The sequence below is a fragment of the Phaethon aethereus genome (genome assembly GCF_964289735.1).
Source record: "Phaethon aethereus genome assembly, chromosome: 15".
Classification (NCBI taxonomy): domain Eukaryota; kingdom Metazoa; phylum Chordata; class Aves; order Phaethontiformes; family Phaethontidae; genus Phaethon; species Phaethon aethereus.
This window is the reverse complement of record NC_138591.1, coordinates 10,069,151-10,092,126: the sequence shown is the minus strand read 5'-3', so window position 1 is coordinate 10,092,126 and position 22,976 is coordinate 10,069,151. Positions and strand designations below refer to the sequence as shown.

Here is a 22,976-nt window from a genome sequence, read left to right as displayed (position 1 = left end):
AAGGGAAAAAAACCCCCAAACTACACCATCTCTAGCAATTGTGCTGGTGCAAAAAGTGTGAGATGGGAAAGGATAAACTTACATGTTTTGTTCCTACTTTCGCCCATAAAGCCAAGCTTCATTTTTTCTCAGATAATTCAGAAGCAAACACCATGTCACATGTGTGAATGATGTGTGTCCCTAATGACAGGGGAAGCAGGTCCCCTCGCAATGCTGCAGTACAGGTTCCCCGCACAATGGCTGCAGTACCAGTTAATACAAGTAACCATAACCAAAAGGAGGACGAGGAAAATAAACAGGAAAAACTGTAGCATCACAGTTTAGTAGGCCCATGCTGATGCACCACGTTCCACATGGTGAAATAATGCCATTCAAAAACTTGCTTATATTTACAATTTTGTTTAGTCAAGAAAGCTTTTGAAATTAATAATACCCTAAGAAATCTGTTCTGTTTGGCAAGCATTGAACTTTATTTGTCTGGCTTCTAAGTAGTCTGAAGCCTTATCTATTACAGGAATCCCCTGATCTTTCCAGGATGTTTTATACATACAGTAGCTGCTTCCTCTTATAGAAATAATGTCATTTGGAAGTGAACAGTACATGCTGAAAAAGCTTTTGTCTGCAATCAAATTGGCAGTGACTGAGAAAATCCAGATGATCTCCCAAAGGGGAGTCTGTGCAGCTGGGCCGTTCTTTGTAACAGTAGTATTTTGCTCTTTTTATTTAAACACATTTTGTGTTCTGCCACACACACCTGCCAGTATTGTGATCTTCCTGCAATGATACAAATGTGAGTGGGACAATGTAGGACAATGTTGTGACCAAACTAGCATTGCTTGGAGTCCAGCTGCAAAATGGATGAGTTTATCCCTGCTAAGTCTGTGAGAGAAGAACTGTGAGTGCTGACATAATTTGTCTTTAGAAATGTAAAGCGATACAAGGGTAAGATTCCTCTTATTCCTCAGATGATATCCCCCCCAGCTTAGCTGATGACAATGTGTCTGGATTTCACTGAGGTTTCTCAGTCTGCTTCCAGTCTTGATATCATTTGGCCAGTTGTCAGGTATCTACTACACGTGTATAATGTACTCTGGTGTTGGAACACATTGATGAAAGGTTACATTTGTTAGCAGTGTGACAGAGGTGATCATGGACTTTTTCACCTGAGCGCAGCGTGCTGCCTGGCCCATGATTTACTGAGTGGAGAAAAGATGTACTGAGGGTTTCAAGGCCAATTTCCTCCCTTCTTTTTTTTTCCTGGGTTGATAGCTTGTTTCTTCATTAGTATATTTACAGTGAATATTAAACCAAAAGCTGCTTTATAGGCATAATTAAAAGTAAAAGGAATATATAGTTTCTTGGAGGAAAGCCAGATTTTTTTTTTTTCATTCTGTTCTGTGGTTTAGCCAAAGTGAGAATCACAACCACCTGAGTATCTGGGGATATCAAAACTCAAAATCAGTCTCAGGAGCTTGATAATCTAACAGACAAGAATTTACTCTATTAAACTAAAGCTGTCTAATTTCGACAGATGTGATGGATTAAAGAGAAAGCATCATTGACCTGGTTCCACTCTGTTAGGCTTTCCAATTAAACAGGATGTTGTTGAAAGCAAGACCTTGCAGAGTAATACCTGGACCAGCAAGACTGAGGTTTAAATGAACCTTATACTTTAAAAGATGTTTCTTTAAAGATTTTGCTTGAGTGCTAATCCCAGAACACTAACGATGGAGACTCCTGTAGGGATGTTGTCTCTTTCTAACCTCTTAATAGACAATTTTTGTGCTTTTGTGTTTAGACCTCTTAAATGAGGTTTGAATCCTTTGTCCAAGCCAAGATAAGAGTTCAGATTTTGACACCAAGGAAGGAGCCATAGTGTAGAAAATGCCTGGTGCACTTGCACATATGATGAGGAAAGAGAGCAGAGCTGGAGAGAGACTTTGGTCAGGATGACATTTTAATGAAAAACAAAACAACCACAGCATAACTGCAGCTGTTGGGAGGAAAAATTTTGCCAAGGATATGGTCAACCCGATCACCATCGGGTCCTGATCAACTTTCTGAAAAGGTTCTAATGCCTTCAATGTACAGGATCACCAGACAATTGTAATCTAAGAAAGAAATGGAACAGAGGATTAAATCTAGAAGGCTCTAGAGCATAAGTCTTATGAGGAACGGCTGAGGGAGCTGGCGTTGTTTAGCCTGGAGAAAAGGAGCCTCAGGGGAGACCTTACTGCGCTCTGTATCTAGCTGAAAGAAGATTGCAGCGAGGTAGATACTGGTCTCTTCTCCCAAGTAACAATTGATAGGACAAGAGGAAATGGCCTTGAGTTGCGCTAGGAGAGGTTTAGATTGGGTATTAAGAAAAATTTATTCACCAAAAGGGTTGTCAAGCATTGGAACAGGCTCCCCAGGGAAGTGATGGAGTCACCATCCCTGGAGGTATTTAAAAGATATATAGACATGGTGCTTAGGGACATAGGTTAGTGGTGGACTTGGCAGTGCTAGGTTACTGGTTGGAGTTGATGATCTTAAGGGTCTTTTCCAGTCTAAATGATTCTATTAAATCAAAGATGCAAGGGCCTGCATGTGGCCTTGAGTTGTTCTGTAGCTAATCTGTCTTTGATATACTCTGGATACTGCAACTTCCTTCACTTCTTTATGATATTTGGTTATCCTGTAATTTGTCTGTGATAGTAGGATGTCTGCAAAAAGAGGATCTCTTAAAAATCCTGTCATCCTTGTTCAAGCAGGTGTTTTTCTTCCTAACGTCGCTACTTTGGACAAATAATGGCTCAAAACCCCTTCTTTTCCACTATTTCGGAGTAATGGCTGTTTCTGTCTGCTCTCTTTGTAGATTGATCCTCCTAGTCCCTACACCAGCTTGGAGACTCAGGTTAATACTACCTCCTGCCTTCTTTCTTACAAGAGATTCTCTGAAAGAGAGGGTTGATCTACTGTTGCCCACCATATTTATGACATTTAACCATGTTAGTGGCCCTGGAGAAGGTGCAACTGTAACAGCAGTAACAGTAGCTCCCAACATGGCTGACTGGACAAGAAGAGAACAAGACTTTACAGGAAACAGTAGGTGCAGGTGATGAGGAAGGGACCTGGTGTTCAGCTGGATAGAAGTGACTTGTATTTGTTAGAAGAGAGGATGCAGTCCTCAAGGCAGTGGAAGAATCCATTCGTGGGATTCTCATTTCTTTTTGTATGCACAGCTTCCTAGCTTTTGTTATGGTCCCTGCTGCTGATGTGTTACTGTAAAATACTATTGTGCTGCTGATTTCTTCTTTAGACATTACAATGGGTGGTAATGAATCTGTAGAGATGCCTGGCAGCAGCAGGTCAAAGTGACAGAAGAAATTTTACAAAGTCACTGATGCTTTGATTTGTGTTTTCTAACAAGGCAGCATCATTGATTTCCATTCTCGCTGATCTTTGGGAGACAGCAAAGGCAATGGTTCTTGCATACCGAAGATGAGTGTTTATTCAGAACACACATTTCCAATGTCCCTTAGCGACTGCATAAATATTTCTACCTTTGTCTTCTGCTGGCCTTTCTCTGGGGAAAGCTTTTGACTATTTTGTTATTCCTTTCAACAAGCCTACTACATCTTTTTTATGGACCTCACTTTGCAACCAAGCCTTTGAGTCAAAACTGGCAAGGAAGGACCACACAAAGATTGTTATACACAGTGGCATTAAAAAGTGGTATCAAAACGCAAAGTACATAATAAAGTACTAATCTGTGCATGATGTGGAACTAGAAATATACAATAGTAAGGAAGACTTATTTTATTACTGACTTAAAATAGTGTAAGAACATCAGTTTGTGTCAGTGAAGGTGCTAGGGGAGAATGCACGTGTGAGTATGAGCAAGAGAATCTCACACTTGGAGGAGAAGGAAGTGAAGGGGAGATCATCAGGTCCAGCTGCCAGCTGCAGCATTACTGGCTGAGGTGATGTCTTCAGCCTCTGCATACCACTCCCTTCTCCTACACTGCCAGTCTGTATCTTCTGTGACCTGCATGTGATTCGCTCTTCTGGCCCATTACCTCCTTGCTAAGACTGTCAGCAGGAGTGCCAGGTGACTCCAGAAATTGCTGTGCTCTCAAGGGGCCTTAATATTTTTGGGGTCAGGGAGGGCATAAATGCATTGTTTAATGAATAATTAAGGTAGAAATTAAGTGTATGCTGATACGTGTTGATATTTCTTTCAGTGTTACTGAAAGCCACATCCACTTCTGAAGCCATTTTCTGTAGAAAGCTGACCTTGAAATAGATGAGGAGAGCCAAAACCAGCTCCTTATGGGCAACGCACTTATGTCACAAAGTGTTCTAGACTGCTGGGGGCTACTCAGTTGTAAGAGCTGAGACCAGGCAGGGATCCTGGGGTGGGGAGGGGAGGGACTGACTCCCTCTGAGAGGTGGAAGTAAATCCGGGTATCACAGCTGAAGGTCAGGGCATGACTTTGCTTTCTAGGGATATATTTCCCTTTAGATGAAGTGGTCAAAAGCATTCAGATTAGCAGTGGAAGTTGTTGTTGTTGTTTTATATCTAGGCTAAGAAGTTAGCAATTTGAGACTGGGCCACAGTCTTAGCTGCAAGTGTCTCTGTTTTCTTTGCTGTGAAAAAAATAATATCAGCAGCTTTAATGTTTTGCTGGCTCCAACAGGATGTTAACTAATATGGTTAGTAAAGAATCCCCAAATTTGCAGAAGTTTCCCTGTATGCTCTGTTCTCTTTCTTTGGGGACAAATGGGAGTGGAGAGTAGCACTACGTTCATTTGAGACATGTTGAGTAGACTGGTGAACAGCTTCTCTGCTTTGGTGGTTTGCTGCACAATCTTGGATGAATCAGCTCTTTCGAGAGTTTCTCTCCACTGCCCTTTGGTTTCCTGTCTCAGCTCTGGTTTGGTTGGTATTTTGAATGTTGACATTTCAAACCCATGCTGTGTTTGAAAAGGGACAGTATTCTGGAGGCCTCCTCATGAGTTTTTCATATCATTACCCTCCTTTCCCTAGTCTTCCAATCAGTGATACAGCTGTTGAATATTTTACAGGTATGGCTGCAAGTGATCTTCTAAAGAAAGAATGGGTACTCTTCCAACCAGCCAGCGTCAGCAGATCTCTTTGAGTTCCCCTATATTTTGGTTTGTGTGTAAGTCAACAGGAGGAAAGCATTTACTTGAGAGCTAAGCAAGTGTTTTCAGCTGTTATTTTTCCAAGGAAAAGACAGTTTCTGCAAATATTTTTTGCGCAATTTCCTCATGATGTTCTCTCTTTTAGAGGCATATCAAAATACTGCGTTCAAATTGGATCTGCCAAATCACACTACTAGTGTTAATCAAATAGCAGTATAGTGGGGATCGATCTGATTCATTTGTACCTACCTGTGCTGGGACAGTGCGTCAAAAGATGATGCAGTCAGGCAGTTTCCATTCTCCCTATTCTTTTTTTGTAAGTGGGATTATATAGCTCACAAACAACTATTCTGTAGCTTTTCTTATGTTAAATGGTGTGTAACAAACATGAATCATGTCATTTATAAATTTTGTGCAGCAGATTAACAACTATTTAATCAGCTGTGTTTGAGGGAGTAGGATGTGGCAAATTTATTTGCACTGTGTTGCAAAATGATACTCATCTAGGGTGAAACCCAGAAACTTTGCCTTTACTGTATTGGAAAAAATATTTTGAAAACAAACCTCCCATTTCCTATCTCTAAATCTCACTGTGTGTTAATGCCAAAAACAGATACCCCTGAGCATCCTTGAGGTGTTTGATAAGGTCATGTTGTCAGGATTCTTTTGGAGGGTTCGAGCTTGTTTGTCTGCACTATCATGCAAAGAGAAGCTGAGCGTAATTTGGAGAGAATGAAGAAAACAAAGAGACTGAAAGCTGTTTTCAGCAGTTGAGATGGTTGTACATTACATCTCAAACAGCTGTGAGACTGTGACTACTTTTCTCATGATTTCAGAAGTTACCTCCATCAATGAGATTGTGACTGTTTGCATTTCGCACTTCCCATCTTTCATTTCACAAAAATACCAGGAGCCAAATGTAATGGCTTCAGCAGCAGTTAGGCTAGAGACAAATTTTGGTCCATTTTTTTTCATGCCGTCGGAGCAATGGAGTTTGTTATTGTCTTTAGGTTAGAGAGATCATTATCGGTTCCCTTCCAAAGCTCTAGTTTTGTGACTCTTAAAAGTTGAGTGATCGGATGCTAGGGAACACTCTAAGGCTTGCTGATATACGACCATGGAGCATCGCAAATGGTGGAGGGAATGGGGCTCTGTGTAGCAGGTAATGGTACTGAGTAATTGGTGCAGTGATTGCAGCCCTTACTTCTGCTTTCACCTGTGAGAGGTAAACCTTGCCACGTGCTTTCCTTTTGCCAGCGCTATCCCCAGCATGAGCGTGCTGCAGTGCTTGCCCCGAGAGCCGCCGTCTGAGGGGTGCTGGGCTAAGCCTGCAATGGGCAGATGGGCAGCCTCGTATCTGTGTGGTGAGCGGTTGGTTTTCCACTGCTTGGAGGTCAACAGCACCTCTTCTAAGCTTATGGCGATAATAAAAAAAGAAATTACAGTTCTTCTTCCCAGAATACAGAATACCAATTTTTCCTGTGTTGTTAAAAGTCAAAATATGAATTGATTTTTGCTGTGCAGTTTCCAGAAGATGCTCTCACTGGGGTAGCTTGTATAAGAGAAGCTGGTGGCTTCCAGCCTCGCTTTAAGTGATGGGTGCTACTGCAGTGTGAAACTTGGAGATTGCTGAAATAACATGCGCACTCAGAATCCCAACATGAGACCTGTGTGTAAAGCATACACCATGCCAGGAGGATTTCAGCTGGAAAGTTACCTTAGCCAAGGGTGTCATCCCAGTCCAGAGAGGATTACATTGGCAAAGAGCCAGTGTGAAAGATGCTTTGAAGGCCTCTTCCCATGGAACACAAGTGCTCTCCCATGTTGGTGAAGTAAATATTGATGCTTGGGTATGGGCAGCAGTGTGCTTGTCATAATATAGCAAAACCAGACTGCTTTTTTATACCTATCTGTAATTTTTCTGCCCTGCCTGCAGTGTAGCAGTTCAGTACCTCTTTCCTGTGTCAGCCTCTCATCTCTGAGAACAGCTCACATGCCAATCGCTTCCAGACAAAACTTGTATTTTAACAGTAGTGCCTTTAAAGAGACCATGGGAGAAGACTGCTTGTTATTGTCCTCTCTACCATTTAATTTAATTTTTTTTTAACAGCTAACTCTTTTTAGAATGAAAATGTCCTACCCTGGAGAGCATTGTGTAAGGAACAAAAATTGTCATATTAAAAGGTATTTACTTATCCTGTAATTCCTTCCTCTGAAATCAATTTCTGGCTTAATTCAATAAAAGGCTCAGAACTGAAGGTTCACAGTGTGCCACTGTTGTGGGCATTGCGCTTCACGATTAAGTGGCCACTTTGAATAGCAAAAACGTACTCTTGGTGCATTTCTTGCGAGTGCCTGGCAAGATGCCTTTGCCATCAGGTACATGTCAAATAACTTCATTGCTCATAGGACTCTAAAGAATCACCTGCTCAGTTTTTGTCCTTTAATTTCAATCCAGGAATTTAAAACCATAACCCTCAGCTGTGGGTGCCAAGAGAGACTCGGGTCTGTGATATGCACTTGCAGCCTGCAGGCAGGAGAGAGGCCGTCTGACTGCACGCTGCTGCCTGGAGAGCTCACGCTTTTACCCGGTTCTCGTCTGGAGACGACGGGGTGCTGTCAGCCCTGCTTGGGTCCAGAGCACAAGTATGGGGGCAGCAGCTGTACAAGTTGCCTAATCATGCATCTTAAAATGGAGATGATTGCGGATAAGTGAGTGTTTTGCCCTTTGTGCATGGACTTGGTCAGCATCTGCCTCACTGGGGGCTGCACAGCTGACTTTACCTGAGTGCCAAGTTAATCATAATTTCCCATTGCAAATGTACGGGTACTATATCCACTAGTAAAAAGAAGAATAGGAATGCTTTCCTGCTTTATTTGTTACAGTACCACATCGAAAAGAATCATTAAGTAATTGGGAAATGGGTTTTTAAAAGAATATGACTAAAAATAATACTCTGAATCTTTTGTGTCTCTGGTTTTGGGCGTGTTTGGGATTACATTGAGTCCTATTGTTACCTCACAAGTTAGAAACTTGGGGATTTTTCCAGTTTTAGTCAATATTAATGAAAAAAACATGAATCCAGGAATCTTGGAGACTGTAGAAAAACAGCATCTTGCAATTTTTGTGACAAGATGAGTCTGACTGGTAACACCATAAATATGGAGTCTTTCCTAAAATCATGCTGTAAAGATAAAGTAAACTTCTAGGGTATTTGCTTTTCAAAATGCAGATAAATAGTTTTCTTCTAACCCATGAATTCGTGGGGCGAGGAGGAGCACGTGCTGTTTCAGAAGGTGTTGGAGTAAAGAGCTGAAATGTCAATGGGATGTATGGCCACTGGGGAAAATTCCACAATTTCTTGCGGTGACTATACTCACTTTAATTGAGGATTTTGCATTCTACTGTCGAAGTGAAGAGGAAACAGCATGTTTTTCTTCCCACTGAGAAACATGAAAATACAAGTAGAATTCATGGGCTTACCTCTGATATCTTCGTAATGTGGTCCCTATAGAAACATACAATGCAATTAAATTGCTAAGCTGTTGTTGTCTAATAATCAGATACACTGATTTTGGCAAAGATAAGCCCAGAAACACAGGGGCTAGAAATGTCTGCATTGTTAAATCACACAAGAAAGAGGACTTATTTTTTTTTTAGGAGAATGCATCTTTCACATCATATGTCATTTAGATTCCCTCCTACCAATGCTGTGAAACTTATATATGAAACATATATATATGTATGAAATTCCTTTAAAAAAAAAAAAAAAGCCTTGTATAAAGCTTCCTAAATTATGTAGGAAAAAAACACCTAGCTGTCAGCTCACAGTGGCTTGGGTGCTGTGTAATAATGTAATTCCTTTCTCTTGTTCTTTGGAGGATGTTTGATATTTTCAGCATGTTTTCAGTCAACTTGGTGCTTGTAAAAGCTGTCCCATAGACAGCACTGAGAATGAAATCTCTTCTTCGAGTGCTACAGCTTGGGCAAACTTCCCAGACCCAGCACATGCAGAAGGGATCTTCTGTGGTGGACGGGGTGGTATTTTTGACTCTTCTGAGCTCTGCATCCCGAGCTTGCTAAGCATCCTTGCTCACTATATTCTCTAGATGTCAGCTGTGGGGTTTTTTTTTTGTTGTTGTTCCCAGAAGTATTCGTGGCCTGTCCAGTGGGTTGTCTGTCCCTATAATACTCATTTGAGAAAATATTCCTGTCCTTTCTAGAAACAGAGAAGTTTCTAATTGTCTGTAAGTCCATTCATGCATGATGCAGTTTCAGGAACATGAGGTGCTCTTGTACAGTTACCTTTAATTATGAATATTTTTAACAGTACACCTACCAAAGCCTTATGCTCCCAAGTTAAGATCTTAAAAAGATATGAGAATTGTGATATTTCCCAGCAGAAGCTGATTTGCCAGTACCTTTTAATTTGCACAGCATTCAAAATGCTTACCAGCAATAGATGAAGTTTGTGAAGTGTTTAGGAAAAAGAATTGTAAAATTTAGTTCTGTGCTTGCCCATTTTTATTGTATAGGGCAAATTGGCAGAAGGGAAGATACATAAATTATGTTAATTATAATCGATTACCATCAGAACCAAACAATTCATTATGACCCTGTCTCTGCTGTACAGTAAAGCTATTGTATGCTGTTATGCTCTGCACTTCAAATGACATCAGAGAACAGGAAAATTCTTGGTTATTCGTGAATAATGGTAATTAGGCTAGAGGATAAAAGATTAATATCTGATAGCATGAGGTCTGGCTGATCGCTCAAAGCTCTAATGCAGAACTGTTCTGATAGCAAATAGAGAATTGTGCCAACAAACAGAAATATTCTAAGACTAACTGAATCCTTGTGTATCTGTTGCCATTCTTTGAGTGAAATGCATCTAGAAGCTATTCTGATAAATATAACTAGAAATAAATACATACTTCATATCTCTCAGATTGCAAATGCAATATATATTTGTCGCAGTTGCAATATTGCAGTGAGAGGCTGTTAAAGAGTTTTTTACAGCTGTTTCCTTTCTCCTGTGCATTCCTTGGTGTCAGAACAGCAAGATGCAAGGAATTCACATGTTATTTTCCATTTAAATGTTAGATAGCTCCCCATTCAACACCTAGGCTAACATTTGAGAGCATGCTTAATTACAAGGACCCGCTTAAGTGCAGATGACTTCAGGGAGACTTTTCCTGGAAGTCTCACTGTGTATCACTCCTTAATTTCTTACCTAAAACCAAACTTCTGTTGCAGTAGTTTAAAATATATTTTTATCTCTGGAGTCCTTTTACATACAGTGGGCTGGATTCTCTGGTGAGTAATTCACTGTGCCCCGACCGACTGAAGTGGAGCAGTGTCAGTTTATCCTGGCTGAGGAGGTGACTTGCTGTATTAATGTGAGCGCTGAGTAAAATGCAGGCTGACGTGCCTGCGTGGAAGGTTGTGCAGCAGGTAGAGCAAAAAGCTACACGCAGGTGACCGGTGTCTGATGTTGCCGCTTGTGCGGTGTTCTCGGTGCAGCATTTCTTGGGAGACATCTGGCATGCATTTTGCTTTGGGATTGGTTTGAAATGATACTGAAATGTGGGGTCCGTTTTATTTCATTTTCTGTAACAGCTACAGGTAAGCACAACTGAAAAGGCTTTTGTGATACCCTCCTTAGGCTGGGAGGGCACGACCTCTCTGTGCCGGCAGCCCGGGGTGCCCTGGCCACACTGCCCAGGCGGGATGGTGGGACTTTGGAGAGTCTAAGCTGTGCTGTCCCTCATGGGAAGGGTCAGTTCCCTGCTCCTTGTTGCAGGACTGTTTCTCTATTTTATATGTGATACTAAACTGGAGAAAAAAATCTACAGATTTAAGATTCAAATCAAGATGAAACTAGTGGTCGGGGAGCCTGTGGTGCTGGCTTCTGTTCGGTAGCAAGTGCCAGGTGCTGACATTCGTAATGGGTTAATAATTTGTGTCCATTGCAGCACAGCCAAGCCTGAGGAGGAACTTCCAGGAAGAGTCGTGCTACAAGCAGGTTTGATAAGCTATTGGCTCTGCTCGGAGAGTCAACTTTAAAATGATTGTAGCCTTGAAATAGTTTTCTTCCTGCTGTTTGTGTAATATAATTTATTATATATATATTCCATGACTTCACAGGAACCAGGAAGAATTTTTATTACTATTTCTTTGTTCCTGTGTCTTTTGGCATTTAATTGTACTTTGTCTTATGTAGTAAATGTTACCTAATGTTTACGTGAGGCAAACAAAGTATTTTTAATAAACGCTGATAAATAAAATCATGATATTACAAGAGCAAGCACTTAGGGCCTATAAAATGACACTGAGTTCATTATTTGCAGGTTACCTATATGCTAATTTGGTTGTGGCCTTCAACAGCGTTTGGTTTCTTAGTAGGCAGGAAACGTGCAACGTTTGATCGCTGCTTCCAGAACACCTTTCTGGCAGCTCAGCTTTGAACTTTTGTTGTCACTTTTATCATGATGCTTAGTAGCTGGACAGTGTCTTGCAAAGGTCAAAAAGTTAGTCTTGACTAATAGTTAAAAGGGGGGGGGGGGGAAGCAAAAGACAATTTAAATAACAAATGGATGAAGCCGTATCAGTAAGTTCCTGTGCTGGTTTTGGCTGGGATAGAGTTAATTTTCTTCATAGTAGCTAGTATGGGGCTATGGTTTGGATTTGTGCTGGAAATGGTACTGATAACACAGGATGTTTTCATTATTGCTGAGCAGTGCTTACACAGGGTCAAGACCTTGTCTGCCCCTCACCCCACCCCAGCGAGGAGGCTGGGGGTGCACAAGGAGTTGGGAGGGGACACAGCTGGGACAGCTGACCCCAACTGACCAAAGGGATATCCCAGACCATATGGCATCATGCTCAGCACATAAACTAGGGGATGTTTGGAGTGATGGCGTTTGTCTTTCCAAGTCGCTGTTACGTGTGATGGAGCCCTGCTGTGCTGGAGATGGCTGAACACCTGCCTGCCCATGGGAAGTGGTGAATGAATTCCTCGTTTTGCTTTGCTTGTGCATGCTGCTTCTGTTTTACCTGTTAAACTGTCTGTATCTCAACCCAGGAGTTTCCTCACTTAAAAGTGAGGATAAATCCTTCTGATACTCCTCCCCCATCCCACTGGGGGGCAGTGAGTGAGAAGCTGTGTGAGGCTTAACTGCTGACTGCGGTTAAACCATGACAGTGCCAGATCAGGCTCATGGTAAGCTTTCTCAAGGGCTGCTTCCTATTCCTTTGCCTGTGAAAACACAGAAATGTAGTGTAAATTGAGTAAATGGAGGTCTTTATTTTGGAACTTTTTATTTTAGACATCAACCTGATGACTGACATACTTATTCATTGTTTTTTCTCCAAATAGCTTTGTATTCTTTATAGCTTAGCCTTTCAAAACTGATGTTTTTTATCTTATTTTTAAATTTTGATGTGGAGCCTAAGTTAAAACACACCCAGATCTCTGCTCCACATTTCTTGTGTTATCCTGTGCAAGAATCCCTTTCTGCCAACCATAAGGTGTGGCTGGCAGTGTTCTACTCTTCTGGTCATATGGCTGTTTAGTAGCCTGGGCCAGAAAGCGCTGGTGAGTACACATGCTATTACTGTCAGTGATTTGGTCATTTGTGTGGAATATTTAGCACATGGTATAACTTGGCCATTCATAAGGAAATGACTTTCTTCAGTGTTGTGGTGTTTATTTAAAAGGTACCTGATAGATTGCAGGTTGTGCCATGCAGGAGGAGCTGCCCTGGTTGCAGCTGGGGAGGTCTGCAGGTGTTCAGCTGGTCGATGTTTGCTGGGCAGAGCCCCTCCAGGCTTCCTGTGTGAGGGCTGCAAATCCTGGCACGGCTCCAGCTCACCTGAGGCAAGCTGGTGGGCTTGGAAAGTACAAAAGCTTCAGAGAAACTAAAACTCAAAAGAAACTCTTGTTCGGGGTCATACTCTGCAGTACTGATCATGAGGAGCTCCTCTACAGGAGATGTGTATGAGTAGCCTATGTATTTGACTGTGCGGCTGGCCCCCGTCTCCATGGAAAGCAGAGATTTTTGGTGTGTAGCTGTTACTTGTGACACCAGAAGGTGGAAATCCAGGTCCTATCCGTTGCCTGTAGGTCACTTCAAGTGACAGCAGAACACTGAGTATCTTCTGTGGAGTTAGTGGAGCCTGTGTGGTGCTTGTGAATCTGGGGGTGTGTAGACCTTGTTCATGTTACAGACATTTATAGATTGTGTCTGGATATGGACTATATATTAAAATCTTTTTAGTACACATTTCCCACTGTTCTGTCTTGTACTGCTATTGGTATTTTTGGTAAATTTTGGTTCCAACTTGGAAACAACAGTATCTTCTCTGTACATTGTGCACCACAATACACACACCAGTTTGGAAGCTGTTCCTTTACCATGCAGTGAAAGAAGTTAGTAAAGACCTAGTTTGTTTTATTTTTAAACAGAGTGTCATGACTGATCCATGGGTCTATGCCACTTTTGACCATTACCTGAAAATTTACTCTGAAGGCCATGCCCTTAAAATATGAGAGTGTTATTTCAAATTACATTTACTCTAGAGTGAATTGGGAGGCTTTGGCATAGCACCTAGTTTACACTAAGCCTGCCAGTAGAGGAAGTTAATCAAGAATTGTTGGTCCAAGGTGAATTCTTGCTCTGCTCTAGCTTGAATGACTTTCCACAGTAGACAGTCCTACATCTTGAGCTAATCTGTTCAACTCCAGAATTAGGTTGTGTATTTTCAAAAGCATGATTTCCTTGAAGATGCTCCTGAAACAGCCAGCTGAGCCAGTCTGCTCTCATTCTCAGCTGTGTTGCTGGGTGCAACCACAAACTCCAACAACAAATATTGGCATCATTTGTAAAATGTCATTCATTTTGCTGTGCTGAAGTTGTTCCATGTGCGGGAGTGTGAGTCTGAGGCTCCCCAGTGGGAGAGTGGGCATTGCAAAGAGTCAGTCAAAGACCTGGGGTGTCCTGGCTGGCAGGTTTTTTTTTTTTAATTGGGATCATCAAACCCCCTCTCCCACTAACCCCCCAAGATCTTTTGGTCGTGAAAATACAGTGTTGGCAAGCTGTGGAAGGTCATCCTGGGAAATTCAAGCTGTAGAGGGTCAATAGGGCTTGTCACTTGGCTAAGAGGGAGGTTTGCTGTGTGTCAGACATGCTTTTTTCCCAAAAGAATGTGTATTATTTCTTTAAGAGTCCATGTCTCTCTTCAGTCCTTCTGTCCTCCCTTGTCACCTCCTGGCATAACTATTGTAGCTCAGACAACATATGCCTTTTCTCCCAGGTTTCACATTCTTGATTAGGTTTTAACTTTCAGATAATGGAAAACATCAAACTAAATGTTTTTCAAACTGAGATTTCTTAATTTCTTAATGTCTGTCTTACTTCTGTGGCAGTTTACTTTGTTCCCCATAGGTAAATGTGCTGGCTGGAGTAGAACACTTTTTGATGTCTTTATTTCCATTACTGGCTGTCTTTATATGTATCTGAATAACTAAGTACTGTGATGTCTGAATATGTGGGGGCTAAATTCTGTCAGTGCTATTCGCTTGCAAAATGCAGTGTTCTTCTATTCAGGTTCAGAATTATAGGACCTAGGCTGAAATTAGACTTGTAGCTTGCTTTCCTAGTTATGAAACTGTTGTTTTCACTAGTTATTTTGAAATCTTGAATAACTGTATGTTTCCACAAGGGAAAACAATTTACAGCGCTGGGTAACAGCCCTTACTCAGTAAAACACAAGAAGACTTGCAAGTTAGGCAGTTGCATCAATGTGAATGTTCACATGCTTTGAATTGAAGATGTTATTTAAGTGTTTCCCTGATCCTCGCCCTTGATGCAAACCCATTTGCTTATAATTTCAGTGAATTGGCTTTTGCTGTCTTAATAGGGTTTTTAATTATTTATTGGCAGTAATGCTGAAAGGGAGTGTATTTCAAAGATGCATGTACTTTAAGTCTACACATATGAACAACTGCATTTAAAATGCCTGCTTCAGCATTCAGTAGGGAAGAAGGATCCATTAGGCTGGTCACAATCACAGGAGTGTAAATGCTGTGCAAAGGTGTACAGTGAAATCCCTAAAAATGCTGAAGGGTGTTTGCCAGACTGCTTAAAGGTATCCAGCTCTTGTTGCCTTTGAATGAGAGACCTGTAGAGCTGAGTTGGAAACACTTTTCTTAGCAGTTACAAGTTTTAGAGATTTGAAGTGGTTTTTCATTTCACTTCAAAACAAAACCAGATCTTTTGATATATTCATAAAAGGTGAGCAGATGATACTCCTTAAACACAGTTCTGTGTTATGGACACAGGTACCAGAGAAGTCCTAGAGGTTCAGGTTCTCCCTGCTCACTTGCATTAGAAATGCATCCTGTTGATGGAGAGAAGTAACATGTGTGCTGCAAACTTAAGGATCCATATACATACCTTCCCCCCTGAAATTCTTTGGGGAAAAAAGAAAAGACTAGAGCAGGAATTTTATTTTCTCAGTCTCCTACTTGTCTTTTTTTTTTTTTTTTTTCTTCCATAAACCTCAACCATGCAATAGCAAAGATTGAATGTCTGCCTCAGCCTGAGAAATATCAATAGTGCATATTTCACTGGGGGTCAGAGCTCTGGCTCAGAGGCTGGGCAGTAGGGCAGAAGTGGTAGGTCGTATCTCTGTAAATGCAAGTGCCAGGTAGGGTAGCAATAGCCAGAAGCAAAGGCTTACATTACAGGTTTAATTAAGGAGTCTTGGGGAATATGCATCATCTGAACATCATAACGCTCAGCAGGATTTGAGTCAAAGCCAATGGATAATAAGAATTAAACCACATTTTAACCATGTACATTACAAGGATTTATATTCTTTGCTGGAGCTGAATAATACATTAGTGTTGTGCCATAACTGGTGTTATATATGACCTTAGAAAATGTTGTGATCTTTTCAAGCGTTTATTATTAAGTAAAAACCGAAGTATTTTTTCCAGCTATTCCACTTTCATAGTTTTTCCAAGTTTAAAATTGGTTTTGGAACATAGCCTGGAAAGAACAATTACACTAGCATCATTATTTTTAGGAAAAGTTGCATAGCTTGCTTCTACACAGGTATATAAAGACGTAATGGTATTACATATAGAAGGATAGCTGTGAAGGCCTTTGCTTTTCTTTGCCAAAATTTCATGAGATCTCACCTCAGCGACTGGGAACAAACTTGTAATTTCAGAGCAATATATGAGAGCGGCTTCTTTAGTTTAAAATTCTGTTACGTGTTACCAGAGACTAACAAAAGTAATAGGAAACAAAAAATAGCTTAAAATAAATAGTATCTTGTGTCTGTGTAATAAAGCATGTGTGCATCTAAACAAGAAAGAGGACAAAAAGGAATCATCATGGTCATTATCAATCACCACTTCATCATGTGGAGGAGAAATGGAGTCACAAAGCACTTGCAGTATCTTCAAGATCACACTGAGTCACTAGCCAGGTCACTAAGTTTGTCTATTAGACTTTTTGGTTCTCTTCTCCTGTTACTGTTATTTGGCAGCCACATCTCCTTGCAGCCCTTCATAAAGGTGATGTTTCCTTTTACTGATTGCTGCTGTTGATTTCTAGACAGTGCAGGGTGCTCAAAGAATTTTTGAAATTTGTCTTGGGTAAATGCAGTTAAAGAAATGGAGCTAAATGATTCTAACTCTGTCAATGAAGAAAATAAATGGTGACAGTTCAGAAAATAAATAGTGAACCCTCAGCTGAGTCTCCGATGTCTCTGGAGTTTAGAGTCTGAAAATCCTCTGAGAGCATTGACAACTTCACCAAATTCATATACTAGGCTGAGGTAGGGCTGTGATTGTTCATGTGCATACCTCTCTACCTCTGTAAAAAGAATTGACACTTGGATAATAGAGAGCTGTACTGCCAGACTATACAGCTGCACTGTCCTGGGCTTCTCCACTGGTGGTAGAGCGTAAAGGAGGGTTCTCAGGAGATGCTCCCTGTCTGTCACTGTGGTGACAGCCAACACAACGTTTGTTACACTTAGGTGCCCAGGCTGGTTGTTTCTTGAACACCTGAGCATTTTCTCCCAGTTATGACCTCTGCTTATGGGGCTTTTTCCATAAGGACCGTTATTGTAATTTTACTTCTAATTAACTTTGAGCAAGCTTTCCAAACTGTTCCTATGACATGTGTGTAAAGCAGAACTGCTATGTAATCTGTAAGACCTGTAGGTAGAAGGCACATGTATTTCCCCTTTCTTTAGTCTCCTTTCTAAAGGGTTTTCCTGGCAGGTTTTCTGCCCAGTAGCCCAAACTTTCAAGTGTTTACCAAAAGCTTGGAAAGGTCGCATCTTAGAAAACTTCCTCTTCATTATATGCTTTCTTCTGGATCATCTGGCAACAGCACTCTGTTCCTTAAGCACTTTCTTTTAACATAAGTATTGCTGGTGCTGAGTGTAATCTTCCTGCTTTTATTATTATTTTTTGTTTATTAAATATACTTACTTCATATATAATGTTAAGAATAGTTTTTCTTCAGAAGGAATGTGGTGCTCTTTCTGGTTTACAGTCTTGGCATTGTTGTGTTATACCACTATCAACATTGTATGAAGTACATCCAGTTAGTGGAATCAATGAAAATAAGTTAATACTGATATTTCTCTGCAAAGCTATATAAATACAAAATTTCTGGGCACTAGTTTCAAAATTTTAACAGGATCCCCTTGTTACTTAACAAAGCATTAAGTACTTGTCCAGAGAGCACAGTAACAACCTTCAGGCAGATTTCTTAACAAGCATAAGGCAAGCAATTTGGTATTTCTGCATCACCCTTCATGTCTTATTCTTTGGGTTGGCTTGTTTTCTTACTGTTCTTGTATGACTCAGAAGTACATAGGCAAATGCTAGCCAAGAATAAAGATTATTATTTTTATTACTGTCATTATAAAGTAAAAGCTGCGTAAGTCTGTCCGGGTAACTGCACTTGTACCGTAGGTGGTGCCGTGGTCTGAGCATGAGAAAGGGGCACACTCATTGCTCTTCTGTAACTGGTGTTCTATGGTGGACAGAGTGCCAGATAATCTTGGACAAGGCTTGATTCTGCTTACATTTTTTCCCCTAACTGGGCAGCTGGAAATTTGTCTTGAAGTTCCAGCTATCATAAAATAGCTGCTATTTGTGCCAACACTTCAGCCTTCCAGAGTCTTGCTGAAAGGGGTTTGAGTCCCATCTTACTCTGTAATAATGACCTGAGGCGTCATTGTGTGCAATTCTGTGTTTTCCACAAGGGACTTCTGAATTTTTATGCCAGTGTTTAAATCTGAGCTCAGTTGCTTCTAGTGTTTACATGACATCTTGAACAATGATGCCTTTGGAAGGGACATTAATGATTTGAGTGGTTCATCAGGCTCTCCAGTAACTAGTGTGCCACTCTCTAAGCAAAAGATGGTAAGCTGTGAAGCAACTGCAGTGAAGACTGTATCTCCGGCTTCAGCTAAATAATTTGCTGCGCGCTGTTTCTTTCTTTATGATTCAGTTTTAAAGGCCCTTTTAAGTGAAATTGGATACACTACAAAGTGTTGGTTTCATGTGTTTTATTTGCAGTTTAATCAGCGTGATCCAGCTGCCAGTGCAGGGGAAACTGAAGCTCGATTTTTAATTATCCCTGCTTTGCCTGAGTTAGGAATTCCCAATAGTGCTCTCTGAGAAAAGATGCCAAAAACCACATTGTTCTTTAATTAGCTGTTGTAATTGTTTCAGTCTAATCTCCATGATTAGCAGCAGCATTAAATACAGCAGTAAGAATAGGTCTGCCCTCTTTGTGCTGCCCTAGTAAACACAATATTCTTAGTTCTGGTAAGGGACGTAATATAAAATCAATTAGAAGCCAACTAGTGTTGATTGGAAAATGATAAAGAGCAGCTACCATGAAGTGCAGATTGCTTTGTAAAGTTGGCTTACAACCATACTTCTGGGACAGTTTTATTGCCCAGTTTTGGGGGAAAACATCAGAATAACAACCTCTGTTACGGAGAAGCCTTTTGGGATCTTGCAGACTCCATGCTGCGTGAAGCCCTAATACAAGTTTCAAAATAATCTTTGCTGTCACTAAGGCTAGTGCCAGTCTGGTTCTTAGGAAAGGGTCATTCTTACCACCGTGCAAAGCAGGTACTTTGTCAAATATGAACAATTGCAGAATATTCCCCAAAGAGATGAGTTTTTATTGTGCGTTTTTCTGAGTTTTATTCTGAGGCTCAAAGATGTTCTGCAGTGGTGCATCTGTAGTGTGGAATCCTGCTTTGCAAGGAATGTTTCCGCACAAGCATATGTGTTAGGTTTGTCTCAGAACAGATTATGCTAATTAGACATGTAAACATACAGGAAAACTATTTCATTAAATAGAAGTACAAATCCCATGCTTGCTTTGATGGTGTTGAGGTACCTGCTAAGGTACCAGTTACTATCTTTAAGTCCCTGATTACCTTTGTAAATTTGGCTTTAAGTGTCATTGCATGTGGGGAAAAATAGGAATAATACTCTTGGAAAGTGCAGCCTTAAGGTAGATGATGCAGTTTAAAGTGACTGTCTGAGAATGTAAAATGAGCACTTCTAGAGAAATGTAATGGCTGTAGTAATGACTGTAGTCACAAACTGTGGAAATTTGAATATTTTGGCTGTTGCTTTTTTTTTTTTTGTAAAATAATTGATACAACTTCTTATGTCTTTTGATGACATCTGTCAGAGCCACTATGCTCAGGTGTCATGAGCAGAATTGGCAGCATAAGTTCAGGTGTTGTACGTCAGAGTGCAGCTGTGGCACGGACCTGGGAAGTGCTTCATCTGTGCATACACCCAGGAAAGCTCAGGGGCTTGAAGAGTTTATTCTTGCTTAAGCCATATGAAATAAGGTGATCTTACCCTCATTAGGAGATTAAAGAAGTCAGGTTTTCCTGAGTCTAAACCCAGTGCTTTGGACCAAAAAAAAAAACAAACCAACCCCACACCAAAAAAACAAGTAAACTTCCAGAAAAGTAACTGTAATTATGGGTGAGCTAATGAAAGAAGTGAGCTTACATCTGTATCAGATTAATCTGTGTGTATCAAGATTACTGTAGTTTTCAAATGTAAAAAATTACCATTTTCTTGTCAATGAAATTGAAAGAAATTGCAGAATTTTTTGTTCAATGCTTTTAGTTATCTGAAGAGTTCTACGTAATTTTTAGAAGGGTCAGATTAATACCTCTGAGCTAGTGTCTGATGCCTGATTTGAATAGCACTGCAGAGTTGTTGATCCAGGTTTACAGCAGAAATCCAGTTCAGTTAAACCACTAAAAAATCAGACTTGTGTTCTTGTCCAATGAGGAATAAACTCAACTAAAATCTAGATGTATTTATTAGATTATTTCATTTGAAGATACATTGTGTGAAAGACAAAAGCTACCTGTGCATTAAAACCAAATCTTTTGTGATTGTGGAAGTCACTGTGCAAGTGCTTCATGTTGTGAAGCTGGATATTACTGAAATCTGAAACTGCCCATACCAAAGCACTGATTAAATAGGTTTGGCTTTATACTACTCTCTTATTCTTTCTGCCTATAATATACATATGGAAGAGAGAAGAAAGATACCTTTTTTCTCTTCAGTTTATCTATAATCTTCCCATCTGTAGACCTGATTAAAAATATAAAGAGGAAATAACCATACATAATCCCAGTGACCTTAAAAACAGGTGTAACCACATTTGCTCTATCAAAAGCAGCATTTGATAGATCCAATTTACTGGCAATTTCACTATTTGCTTTGTAGTAACAGTATTAAAATTGATCAGTTGAAGTAGGTCTGTACCTGGGAAGGACTGAAAGCTGAATACTGCATGGTGGTGACACGGTTTTCCCATACCATTTATCATCCAGAGTTTCTTGTACTTTCTTTCCACAGTGGTGCAAAACCTCAGCCTGTTTAAGAAAAATGTATGCTTGACTTTTATGGTACTGGCTGGTTTTCAATCTGAAGATGATAAACTCCAACATGCGTGACCATTGCTGTGGCACAGAGGACCATTTCTCCACCAAGCAGCCCATCTATCCAGTTGAACTTCACTGCTAACACGATCCAGCTATCAACAGACTTCTGCTGTTGTGTTTCATGTAGAGCTTAAGAAACGTGGTAGTGAGCCAGAACACTGCTAGGTCTTGTACAATGTAGGCAGTGAAGGGACACTGACTTACACTGTAGGGAGGTACTAAACAATATAGGCTGGTTAAAGTATTGAAATCAGGAGAGTTGAATCAATATAAGATGGAAAAGGTTGGAGAATTAACTCTGGTTTCTCTGCAAGAAGCAGTTACTGCTTTCCATCAGTCACAAGAGGAGGCTGAACTAGACATTAATTAGGTGACCATTTATGTTTATGCTGAGGTGTAACCATGTGAATATTTCTTTAAATCAGTGTAAATACACTGGGCTAGTTTTCGTGCTTCCACAGTTAAAACCAGAGGATTTTGGAATAGAGGAATTCTGAGATGGCAGTAAGTGTGTGACCTGCAGCAGCTGAGTTTCTGGATGTGATTTCTGCCAGTATTTAGGAGCCAGTGACTGACAGGCATTGTGGAGTCAGGATGTCTTCCTACCAGCTCTGTAATCACAGTAAATGGAACCAACTTGTTTTATTTTACTGCTTCTGACACAGTATGTTCATGCCATTTTGAATCCCCATAGGAGAAAATACAGACTTAACAGACTACATGCTAAATGTATGCAGCTCTCTACACAAAAGCTGAAGGGAACTGTGTTAATTATGTTGCCTTCCTCCACTGCCAAAAATCGCTGATTGTGCTGTAAGTTGAAATGGTTGCAGCATTTCCTTAAGTTCATATTTCAGGAAATGTCTTGAAAACAACAAAAAAAAGTTGGGGTGGTTAGTAAGTAACGCTGACACCACTGGCATGAGCTGAAAATGGGCAGAGAATTTGAAGGTACGGAAAACACAGCAGGATCAGATTTTTACATTGGTCCTTTCACCTCAGAGGTAAGCCAAAACGTTTTCTCTTGATGGAAACTATTATTCCTTCTAAAGAAGAAAGATTTTTAACTGTCACGGTTTTCAGTTTGGCACACTTTACAGAATTTCTTTCATAAATAAACCCGTAAAATTTCTGATCAGAATTAATAGAGCGCAGCAGCGTACTATTGGGATTGTTAGCTTTTTTAAATACTTAATGTGTCAGACATAGATACATTATATGGAAGGCATAAATGCTGTCATTGTTGTAAATGTACATTGATTCCGTACATTCATATTCTACAGAGCACTGCTAGAAACTGAAGTCAAAGGTGCCCAAGAGAAACGAAACGGGAGAGGGCAGCAGGCAGGTTTATTGCTGGCAGGAATGGCCTGTGCTCAAGGGGAGTTGGGGGAATTGCAAAGATTTGGGGGAGTGGGAGGCAAGTGCTGCCACATGTCCCTTCTGCCAGTAAGTAGGTGCTCTCAGACCCCCCCAGAGACACCTCGGAGAAATGCCTTGGGGGAGTGGACTGATACTACTTACGGATTTTTAATATGTATATATAAAGTTAAGTAATTCTAATCTCTCTCAGGCTCACCAGCAGTGCATCTAAACAGCAGGACTGTAAAACCTGCTCTATGTTTGCTGTAAAATCACCTGCAATGTCATTGCACTTGCATAAGCCTGTCTTGTTGCCGTTATTAAAGAAAATGTGTTTCTGAATGTGAATGAAATAAGTAATTACCATGCAAGCACTGGTTGCATAAATGCTGCAGGGGTCCTCCTGCTGCTTTCAGCAGTGGCCGATCCG

The 22,976-nt window shown here is 40.6% G+C and overlaps 1 protein-coding gene across 1 annotated transcript in view; it reads left to right on the top strand.

Moving 5' to 3' along the window:
* The window catches only part of XYLT1 (xylosyltransferase 1), a 205,607-nt gene that overhangs the window by 53,630 nt on the left and 129,001 nt on the right, over nucleotides 1–22,976 (top strand). Inside the window, exon 2 of the mRNA XM_082006657.1 lies at nucleotides 2,858–2,896. Coding sequence (XP_081862783.1) covers nucleotides 2,858–2,896 — 39 coding nt within the window. The remainder of the gene's footprint in view (nucleotides 1–2,857; nucleotides 2,897–22,976) is intronic.